Source organism: Curcuma longa, chromosome 2 (genome assembly GCF_044706935.1).
Source record: "Curcuma longa cultivar G26 ecotype Majalengka, Jawa Barat chromosome 2, ITB_CL_G26_1.1, whole genome shotgun sequence".
NCBI lineage: Eukaryota > Viridiplantae > Streptophyta > Magnoliopsida > Zingiberales > Zingiberaceae > Curcuma > Curcuma longa.
Window position 1 is genome coordinate 6,242,775 of NC_133862.1, and position 19,516 is coordinate 6,262,290.

The 19,516-nt window shown below is 39.3% G+C and overlaps 2 protein-coding genes across 2 annotated transcripts; both read right to left on the minus strand.

Moving 5' to 3' along the window:
• Positions 1–393: 393 nt before the first annotated feature.
• On the minus strand, positions 394–4,148 carry LOC141821488 (putative indole-3-pyruvate monooxygenase YUCCA11). The gene is made up of 5 exons (XM_074708905.1): positions 4,034–4,148; positions 1,708–2,270; positions 1,112–1,345; positions 859–981; positions 394–757 (listed from the first exon to the last, which is right to left on the minus strand). The coding sequence occupies exons 1-5, from the start codon at positions 4,146–4,148 to the stop codon at positions 575–577; spliced, it is 1,218 nt and encodes a 405-aa protein (XP_074565006.1). The 3' UTR covers positions 394–574.
• Positions 4,149–5,801: 1,653 nt separating this feature from the next.
• Positions 5,802–7,643, minus strand: LOC141821489 (uncharacterized). The gene is made up of 7 exons (XM_074708906.1): positions 7,609–7,643; positions 7,384–7,444; positions 7,021–7,316; positions 6,812–6,941; positions 6,452–6,736; positions 6,277–6,378; positions 5,802–6,197 (listed from the first exon to the last, which is right to left on the minus strand). Exons 1-7 carry the CDS (start codon positions 7,641–7,643, stop codon positions 5,802–5,804), a joined length of 1,305 nt encoding a protein of 434 aa, XP_074565007.1.
• Positions 7,644–19,516: the final 11,873 nt, after the last annotated feature.

The window sequence follows — 19,516 nt, forward strand, 5'->3', positions numbered from 1 at the left end:
CATAATAACCTCATTCACTGAGCTGATAACTTGGAGTATGATTCAAGAAAGGAGGATTGTTTAAGAGAACTCAAGTGGCACCATCCAACATTGATGCTATGAGCTGTTTGAGCACTTCCAATTCTTATCTTGCAAGGCAATTAACTTTTCATTATTGTTGTTGTCGTTGAAGCTACAATTAGTAAATTTATCGGGTGATATTCATACGAGTTATAAGCAAGTGTGGAGTTAGAACTAAGAGTTTGTTGGCCGCGAAGTAAAGGAAGCTTTTTCGCGGCAAGTTTGATCTTTGTTTACTCGCACGAAGACATCGTAGAAAGGGACTTTGAGCCTTTCTCACTTCCTCTAGCGCAAACATACCCTAACATTTGGATCACAACTCATTCAGGCAACTTAAACAAGAGAAACATAATAATATTTAGATAAAGCATACTAGTTCACTCGGATTGGAATACCCTAAAACCCTTTCACAGTATCTCTTCACTACCTCCACTTTAAAGAACATGGGAGATATATAGATAAGCTTCGATAGTCGCAAGCAACTTCGATACCAAATAATTAGGATTCGCACGACTTAATGATGACGACGACGATGATAGTCACAAGCGATATCATTAGCAATGCTCTGAGCATCCTCTCCAGACCCATAAATCCCTCTTCTTGCAAGTCCAGCACAGTAAAGTCTGTTCTCCCCCTTCCAATTGTTCGGGAACATTCGCTTCACTATTCCATCTTCTCCGATGAGGGAGTCGTCGGTCTGCAAAAGTCAATTTCGAACTCGAAAGTTTAATCTCCCTCCGACGATGGCAAAGGCCAAAGGGGTGAGGAAGGATCAAAGCGTTAGCACAACACAATCACCTTGAGCCATTTTTTCACAGTGCTCCTATAGCCCGTTGCGAGAATTATCGCATCGTAGCTTTGAATTCTTCCATTCGAGAATGTAACATAGTTACCCTTGATGCACTTTATCGACGGCATGACCTGTGATTTTTCATCTCTAGCTAGTTAGATACTCTAAACCATACGAGTCTATCTAGCCCTTCGTCAAGGTAGGTAGTTAGTTGCCTCTTGTATAAACAAGTTTGAACAACAAGTACGTAGTATAGTATACCTGAATTTCTCCGGATTTAATTTTCTTCACCGTGCCGATATCGATGACCGGATACTTGGGGGTGTATTTTTTCAAATACAATGGTCCTTTTGATGGTCTATGTATGCCATACTTGGATAGATCCCCAAACTTTAAGTAACACAATAAGAGAATTAAGGCATCTACCAGACCCAATGGCAAAAACCTCATAATCAACATGGCAAATAGCCATATCTCCCTTGATACAACATGAATCTGCATGAGCAATAAATAAATAAATAAATCATCAACATATAAATTAGTTTTCAATCAATTTGACAATAATAAATAACCACCAAAATTACAAAATCAACAGAGAATTAATCATTGAATTAATTAGCATGTTGCAATTAATAAATAAAATACCCCTATCTTTTACTGTAATTATTCACTTTGCCCCATCGTTTAGTGCATTATACTAGTCAGCCCCTATACTTTTGAAAATCACACTATCTTCTTCCTCTGTCATGAACTTTCTGTAACCAACCATTGTGCGTGTATTGAAATTAAAAAAAGGAAAATATAAGGGGTAGAACAATTTTGAAAAGTTGGAGGGGCAGAAAGTGAAATGTGGTTACCTGGCTCCTGACAACGATGGCGGTGGATCGAGCTCCACACTCGGCCATGTCGAACGCCACCTCCATGCCGGAGTTTCCGGCGCCGACCACCAGCACCGCCTTCCCCTCGTACTCCTTCCCGTTCCGGTACCGGCTCGAGTGCACCACGGACCCCGGAAAGCTCTCCATCCCCGAAATGCTCCCCGGCACCACCGCCTCGTCGTTCTCCCCGCTCGCCACCACCAGGTACCTCGCCGCGTAGCACTCCTCTTCCTCCTCCGCCTCCGCTCCTCCGCCGCCATTTTCCCTCCTCCTGACCGCGATCCGCCAGCGCCCCTCCGCGGGGTCGTACTCGGCGGCGACGACCTCGCGGCGGAGGGCGACCCGGAGGCCGAAGCGGGCGGCGTAGTCGTCGAGGTAGCGGACGTAGAGGGGCTTGGGGAGGAAAGTCGGGGCGGAGGCCGGGAGCGGATCGTGGGGGAGCTGCGAGAAGCGCTTGGCGAGGTGGAGCGTCACGCGCTCATAGCAGCGGCGCCGCCACAGGGAGGCCACGCAGTCGTCGCGCTCCAGGATGAGGCAGGGGACTATATATATATATATATATATATATATATATATATACAGGAATGATATCCTGCGCGATGAGTTTACGCAACTCCGTGCGCGACAGCCGACGTGGCGAGGAGTTTCACTGTTCATCCTCCACCGTGGCCGAAACGAAATCCCGAAATAAAATCCCGCCTCTCCCAAAATCGCGCGGCTGATTCTCAATTCGAGCTTCCGTTGTGGTTGAAAAGGAAGCAGAGAAGGATGCGACTGCAGTAGAGGTGAAGAATGAAAAGGGTGGTCCGGTTGTGGAGAAGGCCTTGTCCTTCAGGGAGGAGAGCAACTTCTTGTCGGATCTCAAGGAATCCGAGAGGAAGGCGCTGGTGGAGCTCAGAGCCGCCGTCGAGGAGGTCATCCTCAAGAACAAGCTATTTAGAGACGAGTCAGAGCCGTCGGAGGGGAAGGAGAAGGTCCATGGAGAAGGGGGAAAACTGGAACTTGACAAATCTGCTGAGGCGAAGCACACCGACGAAGAAAAACCCGACCTCTCTACCCAAAATCCTCAGAATATTCTTCAAGTCAACAATGCTACTCTTCAGCCATTTCAAGAGAGGCTCTTCTTTTGTTGTTCAGTTGTCTGAACCCTTGCCCTGAGCTTATCTTTCATGTACTCTTTGATTGCAATACTATTTAAAATAATTTTTTGTCATGAGAATTTTTGTAGGAATCCTGTTTCGACTTAAAATTATATTTCTGCCTTCTTTGAGGAGGTGTTTGTTGTCATTATTTGCTGCAGCTTGTGCCCTCGAATTCAGGCTATATTAAGAGCATGAATATGAAGCATGATATTGAGAGCATCCCTAATTGCAAATCATGAACTTCATAAGATCTCAATTAGGAAACCGGCTGATGGCACAATGCATTCTGAGGTTACGTACGCATTATAGAGTGCAAGAGGAGCAAATTAGATTTTTGGATCATGTGCATTCGAGGTCTTTAAGTCCATCAGCCGGTTTTGGACAAAACCGGCTGATGGCTTATTTGATAATAAAAAATTTAAAATTTTATATCTATATGAGTGAGGGAGTCCAAGGAACTCATTGGTGTCTTTGAACACCAAGTATCATCTATGTAGAATTAAAAATAAAATTTCCACCCCAATCCACATGCCGAGCACGAGCGAAAAAAATTCCTGCTTCCAACACGATGTATCGCAATGCATTCTGAGTTGATGTACACATTATAGAGTGCAAGAGGAGCAAAAAAGGTGTTCGGATCATGTGCATTAGAGGTCTTTAAGTCCATCAGCCGGTTTTGGACAAAACCGGCTGATGGCTTATTTATTAATAAAAAATTTAAAATTTTATATCTATATGAGTGAGGGAGTCCAAGGAACTCATTGGTGTCTTTGAACACCAAGTATCATCTATGTAGAATTAAAAATAAAATATCCACACCAATCCACATGCCGAGCACGAGCGAAAAAAATTCCTGCTTCTAACACGATGTATCTCAATGCATTCTGAGTTGATGTACACATTATAAAGTGCAAGAGGAGCAAAAAAGGTGTTCGGATCATGTGCATTCGAGGTCTTTAAGTCCATCAGCCGGTTTTGGACAAAATCGGCTGATGGCTTATTTGATATTAGAAAAATAAAAAATTTATATCCACATGAGTGAGGGAGTCTAAGGAATTCATTGGTGTCTTCGGACACTGGGTATCATCTCTGTAGAATTGAAAATAAAATTTTCACCCCACTAAACATACCGGGCACGAGCGAAAAAAATCATTGTCGCCCACCCATTCTGAATTGATCTGCAGCCGGGATTACTGCTACATGCATCCGTCTTGCAGCTGCAGCACGAAGCTCTTCAGGATGAGCACAAACTTCTCTTCTCAAGCTACCTGACTTCATTGATGGTTGATCATTTTAGCTCAATCTGAATTGCTCAATATCAAATGGGCTCTGGAATATGGATTTGCAAGGAGTGGTTTTTGTATATGGATTTGCAAGGAGTGGTTTCAACACTGGATTTCTGAGTGATGTATGAAAGATAGTGAGACATAATTACATACATTTCTGTTCACCTGCAAACACAGTTGTATTTTCACTACAAAAAAATAACCATTCTGCGACGAAATCTGGGACGAATTTTAACAAAAAATTCGTCCCAAAAAATTTGGCGACGAATTTTGCAACGAAACACAATTAGTCGCAACAAAGTCGTCGCCAAAAATCTGCGTCGAAAAATCCACATTTGTTGCCATTTTTTGCGACGAAAATAAAAATTCGTCGCCAAATTCGTCGCCAATTGGCGACGAATTTTGGATTCGTCGCCAATTGGCGACGAATATTATTCGTTGCCAATTGGCAACGAATTTTGTAATTCGTCGCCAATTGGCGACGAATTCGTCGCCAATTGGCGACGAATTTTAAATTCGTCGCCAATTGGCGACGAATACATTAATTCGTTGCCAATTGGCGACGAATCCAAAATTCGTCGCCAATTGGCGACGAATCCAAAATTCGTCGCCAATTGGCAACGAATCCAAAATTTTCGTCGCCAATTGGCGACAATTCGTCGCCAATTGGCAACGAATTTTGAATTCGTCGCCAATTGGCAACGAATTTTTTCGTTGCCAATTGGCGACGTTGCTAATGATTCGTCGCCAATTGGCGACGAATTTTAGATTCGTCGCCAATTGGCGACGAATTTGGCAACGAATCTTGAATTCGTTGCAAATTACGATAAATAGTAAACTTACGATATATTTGTGACGAACTGATATTCGTTGCTAATTTCGTCGCAAATTGGCGACGAATCCTATATTCGTCGCAAATTTCGTTGCAAAAACAAAAAAAAATTTCAATGCAATATTCATTTTGGTGATTATCCTGTATATACAAACAATATCGATCCAATCGGATCGATTCATAAATACATGTAACCTGTAACAAACAAGCATATCAAATCTAATACAAATAAAGCAATAACATCCATTCATTTCATCCAAATATCCATAACATACATAAATCCATAACAAACAAATATCCATAACATCCATAACATCCATAATATACAATAACATAACATCCAACAGTCACATCACAATCCAACAAATATCTACAATAGACATGTACACATGTCTATAAGTCTGTCCGACCACAACCAACCAACCAACAGTCACATGCATCAAAATGCGAAAAATCCATACAAAGTACTGATACTAAATAAACAAGTCTGAAGATATATGAAGAAAAGAAGAAGAAGAGATCATCAAGGTCCGCCGGAAACTCTGCTTGATTCTTCGTCACTATCTTGTCTTCGCCTGCATAGAAAAAATAAGATAAAGAGAAAGTATCATTCTTAAAATTAAAACTAATACTAAAACCTATAAATTAAATATGTAAAGACTAACCTTTTTTTTTTGATTTGTTTATAAAAACCTGTGTAACAAAAAAACAAACAGTATTATTAACAATATATAAATTATTAACTTGCAGCTGTAATAAAAAGCATGTCAAATAAATAAAATAATGCTTAAAAAAATGCATACACAAAAAAACTCATGAAGGATCACCACCATCGTCGCTGTCGTCGTCGTCGTCATCGTCGTCGTCGTCACCAAGTTGCAACTGAAAATGTTGCAAAATCCGCTCTTGTTGTTTTTGCAATTTTTTAATTTGGTTATCTCTTCGTATCATTTCCTCGTCCCTTTGTTGTAATAGGCCTTTCAATTGAGTGACCTCCTCTGTCAAGCTATGTATCTGTGATGTGACGGCAGGGGAGGTGGTAGAAGAGGTACCAGCAACTCTATGGGTTCTGCTCAAAGAACCCATACCCAAAATCCTTCCACCACCTTTGCATCCCCCACTCGCCTCCAACCACAGACTCAATTCATTCCCAACTGAGGACTCAGATCCCTGAGAGCTAGCAGCTGAAGAAAGCTCAGTAAATTTATCCTGTATTATCAAAAGATATATCAATAAGTTATAATATTTTAGAAATTAAACACATAAATATTTAAAAATATATTAAAACCTTCATGGCTTTTGCTCGTTCTCCGCTCCAACTCTTGTCTTTTTTCTGGAACGCGCGAGTAAAAGTATCGATGAAATCAGGATCTCGGCCTATTTCCTTAGCCTAAAAAAATATTGTTAGATATATAAACAAAAATATAAAATAAATTTAAATTGAAGTAGTTGAAAGAAATTACCAATCTACGCGTATGCTCATCCATATTGATTGAGCCGCCCGCATACGTCGCAGATGAGGCACCAGTATTATAAGCTTGATTCAGCTTATTCTGATTACTTATCTTTTTGCTTTCCTCAGTTTCCCAAAATTTAGAAATTTTCTCCCAATTTTCATCAGAAATGCAAGCTGGTTTTTTCTTCCTTGTTTTGGCATGATTTAAGATATGCCGGATGTGATCACCGCATTTTTTTTTAAAAATCCGTCGAATCTCGACTTCATCAGTCGGATCCCAAGTAAACGCACGCTGAAAGTTAAAACAATGAATTTATTAACTATTATACAATATTATCATATATATATAATTAAATGCATAGTTTACCTTGAATTCACTCCACCACAACTCCTTGGTGGAATCAGGAGTGCTTCTAAAATTCATAGAATCCCCTCGCCAAAGATTGTTCACGATTCTATTAATATCGTGAACAATCCGTACAGGATCATCAGTAAACCTATTATACAATATCAAATAAATAATGTTAAATAATTATCAAAATTTAATTGACAACATAATTAAGATATGATACTTACGAATCACCGAGTGGGACTATCAACACTCGTGTCTGTGCAGCAGCCTGTCCGGTCGAAGGACCTGCTATGGCTCCCAGAAGGAGAGGGAGCTGCACCAGAAGGCGAGGCAGCTGCACCAGAAGGCGAGGCAGCTGCACCAGAAGGCGAGGCAGCTGCACCAGAAGGCGAGGGGCTGCACCTGAAGGTGAGAGAGCTAGATCTGTAGTAGGGGGGGCTGCATCTGTAGTAGGGGGGGCTGCACCAGAAGTAGAGGGGCCTGCACCTGAAGGAGTACTACTGCGTCTACCCCGTCGCCACTGTCAAAAAATATATTAGGAAAGATAGATAAAATTATTTGCATAATTAAAATTCGTAAAAACTTACCATGATGTCAGGATAAAGGATGTCTGCAATCTGAATGCACCAGCAAGTCAGGATAAATGATCTATATAAGAAAAAAATGTACAGTTAAAATATTGTAAATGAATCTATCAAAAATTGCATATTATGAAGAATAAAAAGAAATTTACCGATTAAAATTAAATATATACACTTACATTCCATTATCTAAATGAATTTCTAATAATTTTATAATGTCAACTAACTTACTCAGCATGAATTATCATCATCGTCGTCGTCTTCATCGTCATCGTCATCGTCATCGTCATCGTCATCGTCGTCGTCATCTCTTCGTCGTCCTCGTCGTCCTCATTTTGATGAATTTCACTTATATCTACGGGTATCACTACTCCGCTGGGATCTCGTAATATAGGTATATGATATTCATGTGTCTGAAATGTATTTACCACTTCGTCTTGTTGATATGCATTCTCTTGCCAACGTTCTTCAATTTTTGACCTTGCTTTTGTTTTACAAACAGCCCACCAATCAATTTTATCTCGTTTCAAACTTGGATATGAAGCATAAAATACTTGAATTGCTTGTTGTGCCAACACAAATGGTTCATATCTCTTATATAATCTCTTATGATTAATTTCAACCAAATTATACTGTGGATGCACCTTCATCCCTCTGACAGGGTCAAACCAACGACACAAAAATAAAACAATTCGAATTTCTGGACCTGGGTATTCCACCTCTATAATTTCATCCAATAACCCATAAAAATCATTACTTGCAGCTCCATCTGAGGAGGATTGAACACAAACACCGCTATTCATTGTTGCCTTGCCCATTCCATAATCTTGAGTATGAAAATTATATCCGTTTATGAAATATACCGGCCAAGTCCGTACTATTGATTTTGGACCCCATGAAAGATACAATAATAATTCGGAGTCAATCTGAGCTTGATTACCCTGAATCTAAAATCAAATTCCAAAATTAATTACAAAATTAAATAGTGAGCAAATTTAAATTTTTATACTTACATATGTTTTGAACCATGGTGCAAATTCTTTATCACAGAAATTATTAAACTCTTGTGTTGACATTCCTGAATATAAATTCTGAAAAATCCTATAAAACCAACAATATTGAAAACATAAGTTATTTACAATCGAATTAAAATATAATATAAAATATATATATACTCACTCAAAATATGGGTTTACTTCTGGACAATTCAGTAAAATATATGTGTGCGCTGCGAGCCATTCTTGACCAGTTAAGTATCTCTCTTTACATGGTCCACTTGGCCTGCCAAGATAATTAAAAATTGAAACTGGTATCAAATTAGGATCAATGGGTCCTTCTTCATTTCTTCCCGCTCTTTGTCTTTTGCTTCGAACGTGAGGCTCAAAATAATATGATGCAAACGTTGTTACTTCCTCCACAATATATGCATTAACAATAGACGCTTCAACATGTGCCTTATTTTTGATTTTTTTCTTCAAATGATACAGAAATCTGTTTGTAATAAAACAAAAGTATATTAGACATCGTTTTGCCCATAATCTTCATATTAATATATTAGGTTTAGGATTTAAGATTTAGGATTTCTTAAGAGTTTAATTATGATTTATTGTTTAAGAGTTTACGAGTTTAGATTTTTATTGTTTAGTGATTTTTTAAGGTTTAGGAGGTTTAGGGTTTTTGGGTTTAAGTTTAGGTTTTAGGGTTTAGTGTTTAGTCTTTAGATTTAGGAGGTTTAGGATTTAAGATTTAGGATTTTTTAAGAGTTTAACATTTATTGTTTAAGAGTTTACGAATTTAGGTTTTTATGGTTTAGTGAATTTTTAAGATTTAGGGGGTTTAGGGTTTTTGGGTTTAGTTGTAGGTTTTAGGGTTTAGTGTTTAGTCTTTAATTAGGTTTAGGGGGTTTAGGGTTTTTGGATTTAGGTTTAGGATTTAAGATTTAGAATTTAAGATTTAGGATTTTTTAAGAGTTTATCATTTATTGTTTAAGAGTTTACAAGTTTAGGTTTTTATAGTTTAGGTTTACGATTTATGGTTTAGTCTTTAGTCTTTAGGTTTAAAGTTTAGGGGGTTTAGGGTTTTTGAATTTAGGTTTAGGATTTATGATTTAGAGTTTAGATTTTACAATTTTAACTTTAGAGTTTAGCAAGTAATTTAGGATTTACAAAGTTTAGGGAAAATTAACATATACAGGGAAATTAATTTTCCCTACAAACATTAATATGATTTTAAAAACATGCAATAGAATTTGTGCTAACGAAGCTTTGAGATGAATATTTATAAGACACACATTACTATTGGACCTTCTACTCTAGTAGCAGTAATTCCATAATAGAGTAATTAATCATGCACATTTATTTCAGAAGGTTCACATGATTCCAGTGAACGACAATGGAGTAAATGCACCAAATAAAATGCTAGAGCAGGCAAGAGTCAAATATAGGCATGGAGTATTTGCAGCAAGATCACTAGGTAGAAGAACCATATCTAAGATAACAGAAATCAAATGCAGAATGTGTGGCATGCAAACCGCACAATCTCGAATAGCTCAAATAAAAAGTTTGAAGTTGGGACATTGTCTTCCTACATTGATTTACATATAAAAGACATACATCGTGCAATAATCAAAGATTTAAACAAAGGAATCATTGGCTAAGCTAAGACAATTATTGAAATCTATTACAAATTCTAAAATTTAGATCAATTCCTTTTTCTTATTTGCATTAAAAGCAAAGGATGCTATGTTGTTTCCCCAACAAAGTAAACCTGAATCTTCCTACAGCTATTGATTTAAGCCCATAAACCTAAAAGAATAGTAAAGAGAGCAATTAGCATAAAACAGAATCTGCAGATTTAAGATTGTGAATATAAATAGCAGATACATGAATCAACAGGTATTATTTTGCCCACTTGGGCGTGGCGTATTTGATCTGTAGATGAAAACTAGATAAATCATGTAAGAATCGAAGTAGCCAGCTCACCCTAAAAGTATATACTCAAGATACCGTAGAAATGCAGCAGATATTGAAGGGCCAGGAGAAATCCGGCAGCGACGGAGACAGATCCGGCGGCCAGGAGAAATCCGACGGCGAGGGACACAGATCCGGCGGCCAGGAGAGAGATCCGGCGGCGAGGGAGACAGATCCGGCGGCCAGGAGAAATCCGACGGCGAGGGACACAGATCCGGCGGCCAAGATAGAGATCCGACGGCGAGGGAGACAGATCCGGCGGCCAGGACAAATCCGGCGGCGAGATAGACAGATCCGGCGGCCAGGAGATAGATCCGGCGGCGAGGGAGACAGATCCGGCGGCCAGGAGATAGATCCGGCGGCGAGGGAGACAGATCCGGCGGCCAGGGAGTGAGATCCGGCGGCCAGGGAGAGAGATCGGCGAGAGAGATCCGGCGGTGAGGACTGAGAGATCCGGCGGTGAGAGATCCGGCGAGCGGCGAGGGAGACGTATCCAGAGATCGGGGAGAGAGGGCGAGCGAGGCGCTGTTCCGTGCGAGAGATCGACGAGAGAGGGCGAGCGAGGCACTGTTCGCGAGCGAGAAGAAAAGGAGTCGGCTGTTCGCGAGCGAGAAGAAAAGAGGAGACGGAACTTAGGGTTTTAACTTAAGTTTTTTTGCGACGAATTTTTTTCGTCGCCAATTTCGTTGCCAAATTGGCAACGAACAGAGTATTCGTCGCCAATTTGGCGACGAACAGTGTGTTCGTTGCCAAATTGGCAACGAAACAAATATTTCGTCGCCAAATTGGCGACGAATATACTGTTCGTCGCCAATTTACAGATACATTTGTCTCCTGTATCTGTTTGGCAACGAATAGAATTTTTCGTCGCCATATTCGTCGCCAAATTTGGCAACGAAACAGGTATTCGTCGCCAATTTGGCGACGAACAGTGCATTCGTTGCCAAATTGGCAACGAAACAAATATTTCGTCGCCAAATTGGCGACGAATATACTGTTCGTCGCCAATTTACAGATACATTTGTCTCCTGTATCTGTTTGGCAACGAATAGAATTTTTCGTCGCCATATTCGTCGCCAAATTTGGCAACGAAACAGGTATTCGTCGCCAAATTTGGCGACGAATATCCTATTCGTCGCCAATTTGGCAACAAAACAGTTATTCGTCGCCAATTTAGCAACGAATATCCTATTCATCGCAAATTTGGCAACGAAACAGATATTCGTCGCCAAATTTGGCGACGAATAGGATATTCGTCGCCAAATTTGGCCGATACGATGATTTTTTTGCAACGGAAAAATCTTTCGTCGCTAATTAGCGATGAATAAATTATTCGTTGCAAATTTGCAACGAATTTAGCAACGAATTAATTTTTGCAACGAATTTGGCGACGAATATTTTGAGTTGCTAAATTGGCAACTAATAATTGTTTCGTCGCAAAATATGTTGCAGATTAGCGACGAAACTTTGGTTCGTCCCAAAATTCGTTGCTGATTGGCGACGAAAATAATTCGTCCCAAAAATTCGTCGCAAAATCGGTTATTTTTTGTAGTGATGGTGTTAAAAGACACCAATGAGTTCCTTGGACTCCCTCACTCATATAGATATAAAATTTTAAATTTTTTATTAATAAATAAGCCATCAGCCGATTTTGTCCAAAATCGGCTGATGGACTTAAAGACCTCGAATGCACATGATCCGAACACCTTTTTTGCTCTTCTTGCACTCTATAATGTGTACATCAACTCAGAATGCATTGCGATACATCGTGTTGGAAGCAGAAATTTTTTTCGCTCGTGCTCGGCATGTGGATTGGGGTGGAAAATTTATTTTTAATTCTACATAGATGATACTTAGTGTTCAAAGACACCAATGAGTTCCTTGGACTCCCTCACTCATATAGATATAAAATTTTAAATTTTTTATTATCAAATAAGCCATCAGCCGGTTTTGTCCAAAACCGGCTGATGGACTTAAAGACCTCGAATGCACATGATCCGAACACCTTTTTTGCTCCTCTTGCACTTTATAATGTGTACATCAACTCAGAATGCATTGAGATACATCGTGTTGGAAGCAGGAATTTTTTTCGCTCGTGCTCGGCATGTGGATTGGTGTGGATATTTTATTTTTAATTCTACATAGATGATACTTGGTGTTCAAAGACACCAATGAGTTCCTTGGACTCCCTCACTCATATAGATATAAAATTTTAAATTTTTTATTAATAAATAAGCCATCAGCCGGTTTTGTCCAAAACTGGCTGATGGACTTAAAGACCTCTAATGCACATGATCCGAACACCTTTTTTGCTCCTCTTGCACTCTATAATGTGTACATCAACTCAGAATGCATTGCGATACATCGTGTTGGAAGCAGGAATTTTTTTCGCTCGTGCTCGGCATGTGGATTGGGGTAGAAATTTTATTTTTAATTCTACATAGATGATACTTGGTGTTCAAAGACACCAATGAGTTCCTTGGACTCCCTCACTCATATAGATATAAAATTTTAAATTTTTTATTATCAAATAAGTCATCAGCCGGTTTTGTCCAAAACCGGCTGATGGACTTAAAGACCTCGAATGCACATGATCCAAAAATCTAATTTGCTCCTCTTGCACTCTATAATGCGTACGTAACCTCAGAATGCATTGTGCCATCAGCCGGTTTCCTAATTGAGATCTTATGAAGTTCATGATTTGCAATTAGGGATGCTCTCAATATCATGCTTCATATTCATGCTCTTAATATAGCCTGAATTCGAGGGCACAAGCTGCAGCAAATAATGACAACAAACACCTCCTCAAAGAAGGCAGAAATATAATTTTAAGTCGAAACAGGATTCCTACAAAAGATTCTCATGACAAAAAATTATTTTAAATAGTATTGCAATCAAAGAGTACATGAAAGATAAGCTCAGGGCAAGGGTTCAGACAACTGAACAACAAAAGAAGAGCCTCTCTTGAAATGGCTGAAGAGTAGCATTGTTGACTTGAAGAATATTCTGAGGATTTTGGGTAGAGAGGTCGGGTTTTTCTTCGTCGGTGTGCTTCGCCTCAGCAGATTTGTCAAGTTCCAGTTTTCCCCCTTCTCCATGGACCTTCTCCTTCCCCTCCGACGGCTCTGACTCGTCTCTAAATAGCTTGTTCTTGAGGATGGCCTCCTCGACGGCGGCTCTGAGCTCCACCAGCGCCTTCCTCTCGGATTCCTTGAGATCCGACAAGAAGTTGCTCTCCTCCCTGAAGGACAAGGCCTTCTCCACAACCGGACCACCCTTCTCATTCTTCACCTCTACTGCAGTCGCATCCTTCTCTGCTTCCTTTTCAACCACAACGGAAGCTCGAATTGAGAATCAGCCGCGCGATTTTGGGAGAGGCGGGATTTTATTTTGGGATTTCGTTTCGGCCACGGTGGAGGATGAACAGTGAAACTCCTCGCCACGTCGGCTGTCGCGCACGGAGTCGCGTAAACTCATCGCGCAGGATATCATTCCTGTATATATATATATATATATATATATATATATATATATATATATATATAATATATATATATATATATATATATATATATATATATAGAAATAATAAACTCGGGACCCCGTGAGTGACACCACCGACCCCCTGGCGCTGTCGTCGCCCTTGTTGCACTGTCCGGCCACCGCTAGCCGCCGACCCGGGCGCAATCGACGCGCCACTCGCCGGTGCTTCGGTCGGCGTCGGATTCCGATCGGATTGTGGTCAAAATCCGGCGTAATTTGGCCGGAACGCGGTCGGCAGTGGCGCGCGTCAGATTCCGACCAAATCGCGGTCAGAATCATGCGCAATTTGGCCGGAAACGTGGCTAGCAGTGGCGCACGCCGTTTCCCACCGCAATTTGGCCAGAATTCGATCGCGATTTGATTGGAAACCGGCTCGCGTCACTGTCGATTGCGTTTCCGACCAAATTGCATCGGATTTCGGTCACAATCCGATCGGAATCCGACGCAAGCCGACGCGACGAGGGCGGCGGCGGGTCGGGGGCGGAACACTATGCATTCTCACATTTGGACAGTCAGATCTGACGCGCGATCATGTGATGGACGGTGGATCACGTGACACTCACGGACGCGCATGAGAGAGTCGCGCAGAATATCATATCTGTATGTGTGCGTGGAAATTATCAAAATCTAGAGTAGTGAATCTTGAATTATTATATTTTAAAATTAAAATAATTTTTTAAAAAATTTGAAAAAATAATTTAGAAACCAACAAAATGTCGCACTAACCCTTCACATTTGTGCAGGGAATAGGTTTGGAGTTTAGTGAGCAGTTAAAATGTTCAATTACTAACTAAAGTTGTACAATAATTTAATGATTTCTCCATTATTTATAATATAATTTTCACTTCGTAATTTTTTTTTTTACAAACAAATTATTTACAACTAAACTCGTACATATAATTTAAGCCTTAGTGCTCTAAAAGCCAAAAATGAACCATTGAAAAGTGTCAAAAGATTTAATGATAAATATTAAGCTTTATTTTTATTAAAAATAGGAATAAAGAATAATTACAAGATTAATAATTGCACATAATTTTCGAAGCGCCCGCAGAGTTTTCTTATGGAACGCACGCCTGGGTCCTTGATCTTGCAAGCGAAGTAGCAGTGGTCCCCTGTGCGCATAATTTATAATTGAGTATTTTACTAAATCAACCTCTTTCTGTCATTATTTACCAACTCATGTTTCTTTGTTCCTTTTGTTTAACAATTCAATCCCATTATTTATCATTTATTGCTAGAGCCCCCTCCCCCTACCCAATGAAACAATACAAACTAATTGCTTTAAGATTCCTTTTAGTGGTCACCCAAGAACCTAAGCTCTTTGGTGGTGATCTTCGCGACGGTTCGATCGATTTAAAGTCGACTTCCCGTAAGTTAAGCACCCAAATTGCATGTATAAGTCAACCCAGAACTTGACCTAGGTCAACCTACTCAAATTACAAATGAATTGAGTTGTATTTTGTAAGAAGTGAGCAAACATTCATCTAGTCCCTGGAGTATAATTGAGTTGGTTACGACGGACAGACTTACTGAAGTTGACAAGGATCGAATTTCGATGAAGTTAAAATAATGTCCTCCCGTCGTGGTCAATTACAACTTCTCGATTTACCTCCTCACAGATGGTCGTGGGACCGCCCGTATGGGACCGTTGGAGTGATGAATTTCATCTTTTGCTGAAGAAGAGTGAACATCCATCTGAAATGATTTCCAGTATAAAATTATACTCCACAATTGAGACCGAATCAAAAATTCACAATACCTTTGGGGTGAAACTTAAAAAAGTTTCCAAATATATAACAACTAACAAGGTGACATGGAAGAATGATTTGGTCACCAAAAGGACAAACAAACACATGCTCATAAATCCAAGTGAGCTTCGAAGCTACTCCATGTGACCAAATGAACAATTCGTATGCCCTGTTTACTTGGGAGAGCGGATGATAGGGATGATATAAAGGATGGATTATCCATGAATGGATTCACTTTCCGCTGTTTACTAGTAACAAAAAATATAGACGGACAGATTTTAATTCAGTCTGCGGATCAAATTTCTTGTGATTTATAGTCCATCAAAAATTAGACGGAACGAACTTCCATATGTCCTCTTTGCTTCTAGGTTACTCGACAACAACGACTAGCATCTTGACGACATCGGCAATCTCACCCGCTACGGCCTTGCCCATGGCAAGGTAACGGGGCGACGCACGACCTTGCCTGTCGTGAGGTAGTGGGGTGATGTGCAACCTCGCTTGTGATGTGTAGGTGACATACGCACGACCTTGCACATGACGGCCTTTCTCATCACACCGCGACAACCTTTCTCGTTGCACTACGAGGTCGTGGGCGACGTGCGATCTCGTTGCGAGGTCGCGAGCTCAGTCTCGTTTGCGATCTGGCAGCGGGGTAATGACCATGACCTTGTCACGAGAAGTTCGACAAGTTGAGCCCGTGACTTTTATCTTTTCTTTCGTCCAGATATATTTCTACGGTGATTCCTTCTCTTCTCAATCCGTGGCTCTGAGTAAACAGAGTTAGGGTATAAAAAATGAACTTGATCCTCCAATCCAACTCCGAATCGATCTAAAAAATATTAGATTATGAGGTTTTCGAATGTAGGTTGGGAGTTTTTTTTTTAATTGGATTGAGTTCGAGTTGGATTCAGATTAACTATTATTGATCTGAAATTTGACCTGAATTTAGAATTTAAAATTTTTTTTAGAATTAAATTAAATTTTATTTAAAAAATTAAGATATTTTATGTATATCAATAATAAAATATTACTGTGATAATAAAGTGAAAAATTATTTAAAAAATAATAAAAAAAAGTTTTTTTCTCGGGTTGATCAGGCTCTTCAGATTGGTTGAATTATCCGAGTTCCAGTTTAAATTTGGATTTAGGATTTCAGATTGAGTTTAGGTTTGAGTCGTATTCAAATTAAGATATTTTTATAATATCTTTGCTCGAATCTATCCGAAATCCGAATCCATCAAACTGATTCGAATTAACCCCCTAACAATTCTTCACTTTGTTTACGCTGCTGCAGCGGATCCTTTACGGCGGGAGCCACGTGTTTCAACCCAAGATCCGCGACGGCCAGATCTTACGCAGCCACAGAATTAAGCGCCGCCTACCCATGTACCTCTCGAGAAACCAAGTGCGGTAGCATTGTTGTCGGGTAAGACTGGGTATTGGAAGGTGGGCCTTCAGGTCGCCAATCTAGACCGCCGCAAATGTTATCGAACACGTGCCTATATAAAAAAAAAAATGCGTAGCGTTCTAATAAGGCACCAAAATTATATTGAAATTAGCAAAACACTAAATTTCAACATTTTTAGAAAGATTCATAAATGTGTTTTTATTTTAAATGTTTTATTGCATTTTAGTGTTTTATAACAATTTATAGATGATCAAACTCAAGAAATAAAAAAGAAAAATATAGTCTTGGTATTTTGTCATCGATGTTGCATTAGGAACTTAATTATTTGTTAATACTAGGTTAAGAGATAATTAAATGAGTAACACAATTAAAAATTAGTTAAAGTTGTGTAAATTGTTTTTCTATAGTTTGTTCAACTTTTAAAAAGTATTTAATTTTTATATTTTAAAAATAAGTTGAGCCATTATAAAAAGGTTATTTAATTTTTTTTAAGGAGAAGGTTGTTGGAGTTTTTATTGAGATAATATCATATGTGTTCCTATCTGAGGCAGGAGACTATCATATAGGATGAGCCACCAGATAACTATCTTCTATGTTGGCGGAGTCACTGAACACGAAGGGAGAGTTGGACCAATTGGAGAGTATGTAAGACTTAAGAGAGAAAGAGAACTAGAATGGAAGTCAAGAATGATCTGACATAGCTACTCCGATGCATAAGTCAAGTCCCCGACATGAGAGATAGAGAAAAAGAACAACAAATAATAAAATGCTATGATTCATGAGAATGTGTGATGTTTTTTGTATGTATTTACGTACACGTACCTCTACTAGCAAAAGCAGACTCTTTATTATCTTTCTCTTCTCAGTAATGAGACGTCTTACTACCATACCTAGTAAGGAAAATGTTGCATTGCCATATTAGCGAGTCATGTCACCCATGTTTTATACCGTAGAAGATTGTGTGAGATCATTGCCACTAGACCATGTTTTATATATTGTTCTACATATGTCATCCCACGTGCTATGCCAGGCCATGCGATGTCCCATGTGTTATTGATCAAGTTAAGGTGGTTGGGCTAGAGGTTTTTGCATGCTAATTTAAGGGTCGTTGGGTCGGTGGAGTTGAGCTGATTGGGCAAGACCAGCTGGAGAGCCTGTAAGGCTTAAGAGAAAAGAGAGTTGAACTTAGAATGTAGGTCAAGGGATGTTCTGTCTTAGCCACTCCAATGTTTAAGTCAAGTATTCAATAAGGGAGATAGAGTAAAAGAATAGCAGATAAGGAAATGCCATGATTCATAAGAATGTGTGATGTTCTCATTAATGAGATGCCTTACTACCATACTTAGTAACATAGTAAGGAAGTGTTGCATTGTCATATCAACTGGTCACGTCGTCCACGTTTTATACTGTAGAAGATCGTGTGAGATCACGCTATGTAGATTATGTTGTTTCACGTGCTATGTCATCCCATGTGCTATGCCAGTCCACATGATATCCCACGTGCTATTGAGCAGGCTAAAGTGGTTGGACTAGAGGGTTTGACATGCTAAGTCGAGGGGTGTCAGGTCGATGGAACTGAGTTGACTGAGCAAGAGTGTTGGTTCAGTGGGGGCTGAGAGGAGATGAGCAAGAGTGTCAATTTGGCAAGGTTGAGTCGACTAGGCAAGAGTGCCGATTTGACTGGGGCAGAGAGGAGCTGAGCAAGAGTGTTGACTCGGTGGGGCTGAGTCGACTGCAAAGTTGACCTTTATGGGAAAGATTGAGGAGTTGACCTTTGTGGAGAAGACGAGGGAGTCAGCCTTCGTGGAAAAGACGAGGAGTCAGCCTTTGTTGGGAAGGCTCCTTAGGGGAGGCTAACGACTCTATTAGTTAAGTCGGCTCGATAATTGATACATTATATGAAGTCTATGTTAACTAAATTAAGAACCTGCCATGTGGATCTTTATTTACTTCCGCATCAATATATCTTATTTAAAAAATCTATTTTTCATAAATAATAAATGATTTAGCAAAAAATCATTCTATTATAGTGATTAAAAATAATATCATAACTTAAAAGATGTAATTATGTTAAGTTAATCAAAATTCTAGTGCAATCTTTCTAGATCTTCCACTATCATTATGTAAATCGAAGATAAATCTTTTGCTTAGTTCAAATGTTGAGCTCATAATTCTAACAATAATTATTATTATTATTATTATGCAAAAAAAAATGCACTTTGCCTTAGAATTTATTCAAAATTTCATTCCATGCTTCCTAATTTAATTTGAAAACATCCTTTTTACCAACTATCAATTATTTAACTTTACTAAAATAATATTAAATTAGTAATAAAATATTAGCCTATACGTTATGAATAATATGAAATTATAGTTTACATATATTTATAAATAACAATTTTCATTTGTGACCCTCAATTAATCATATTCACACAAAAAAGGTAAAACAGAGTAAATTTAGTAACTCA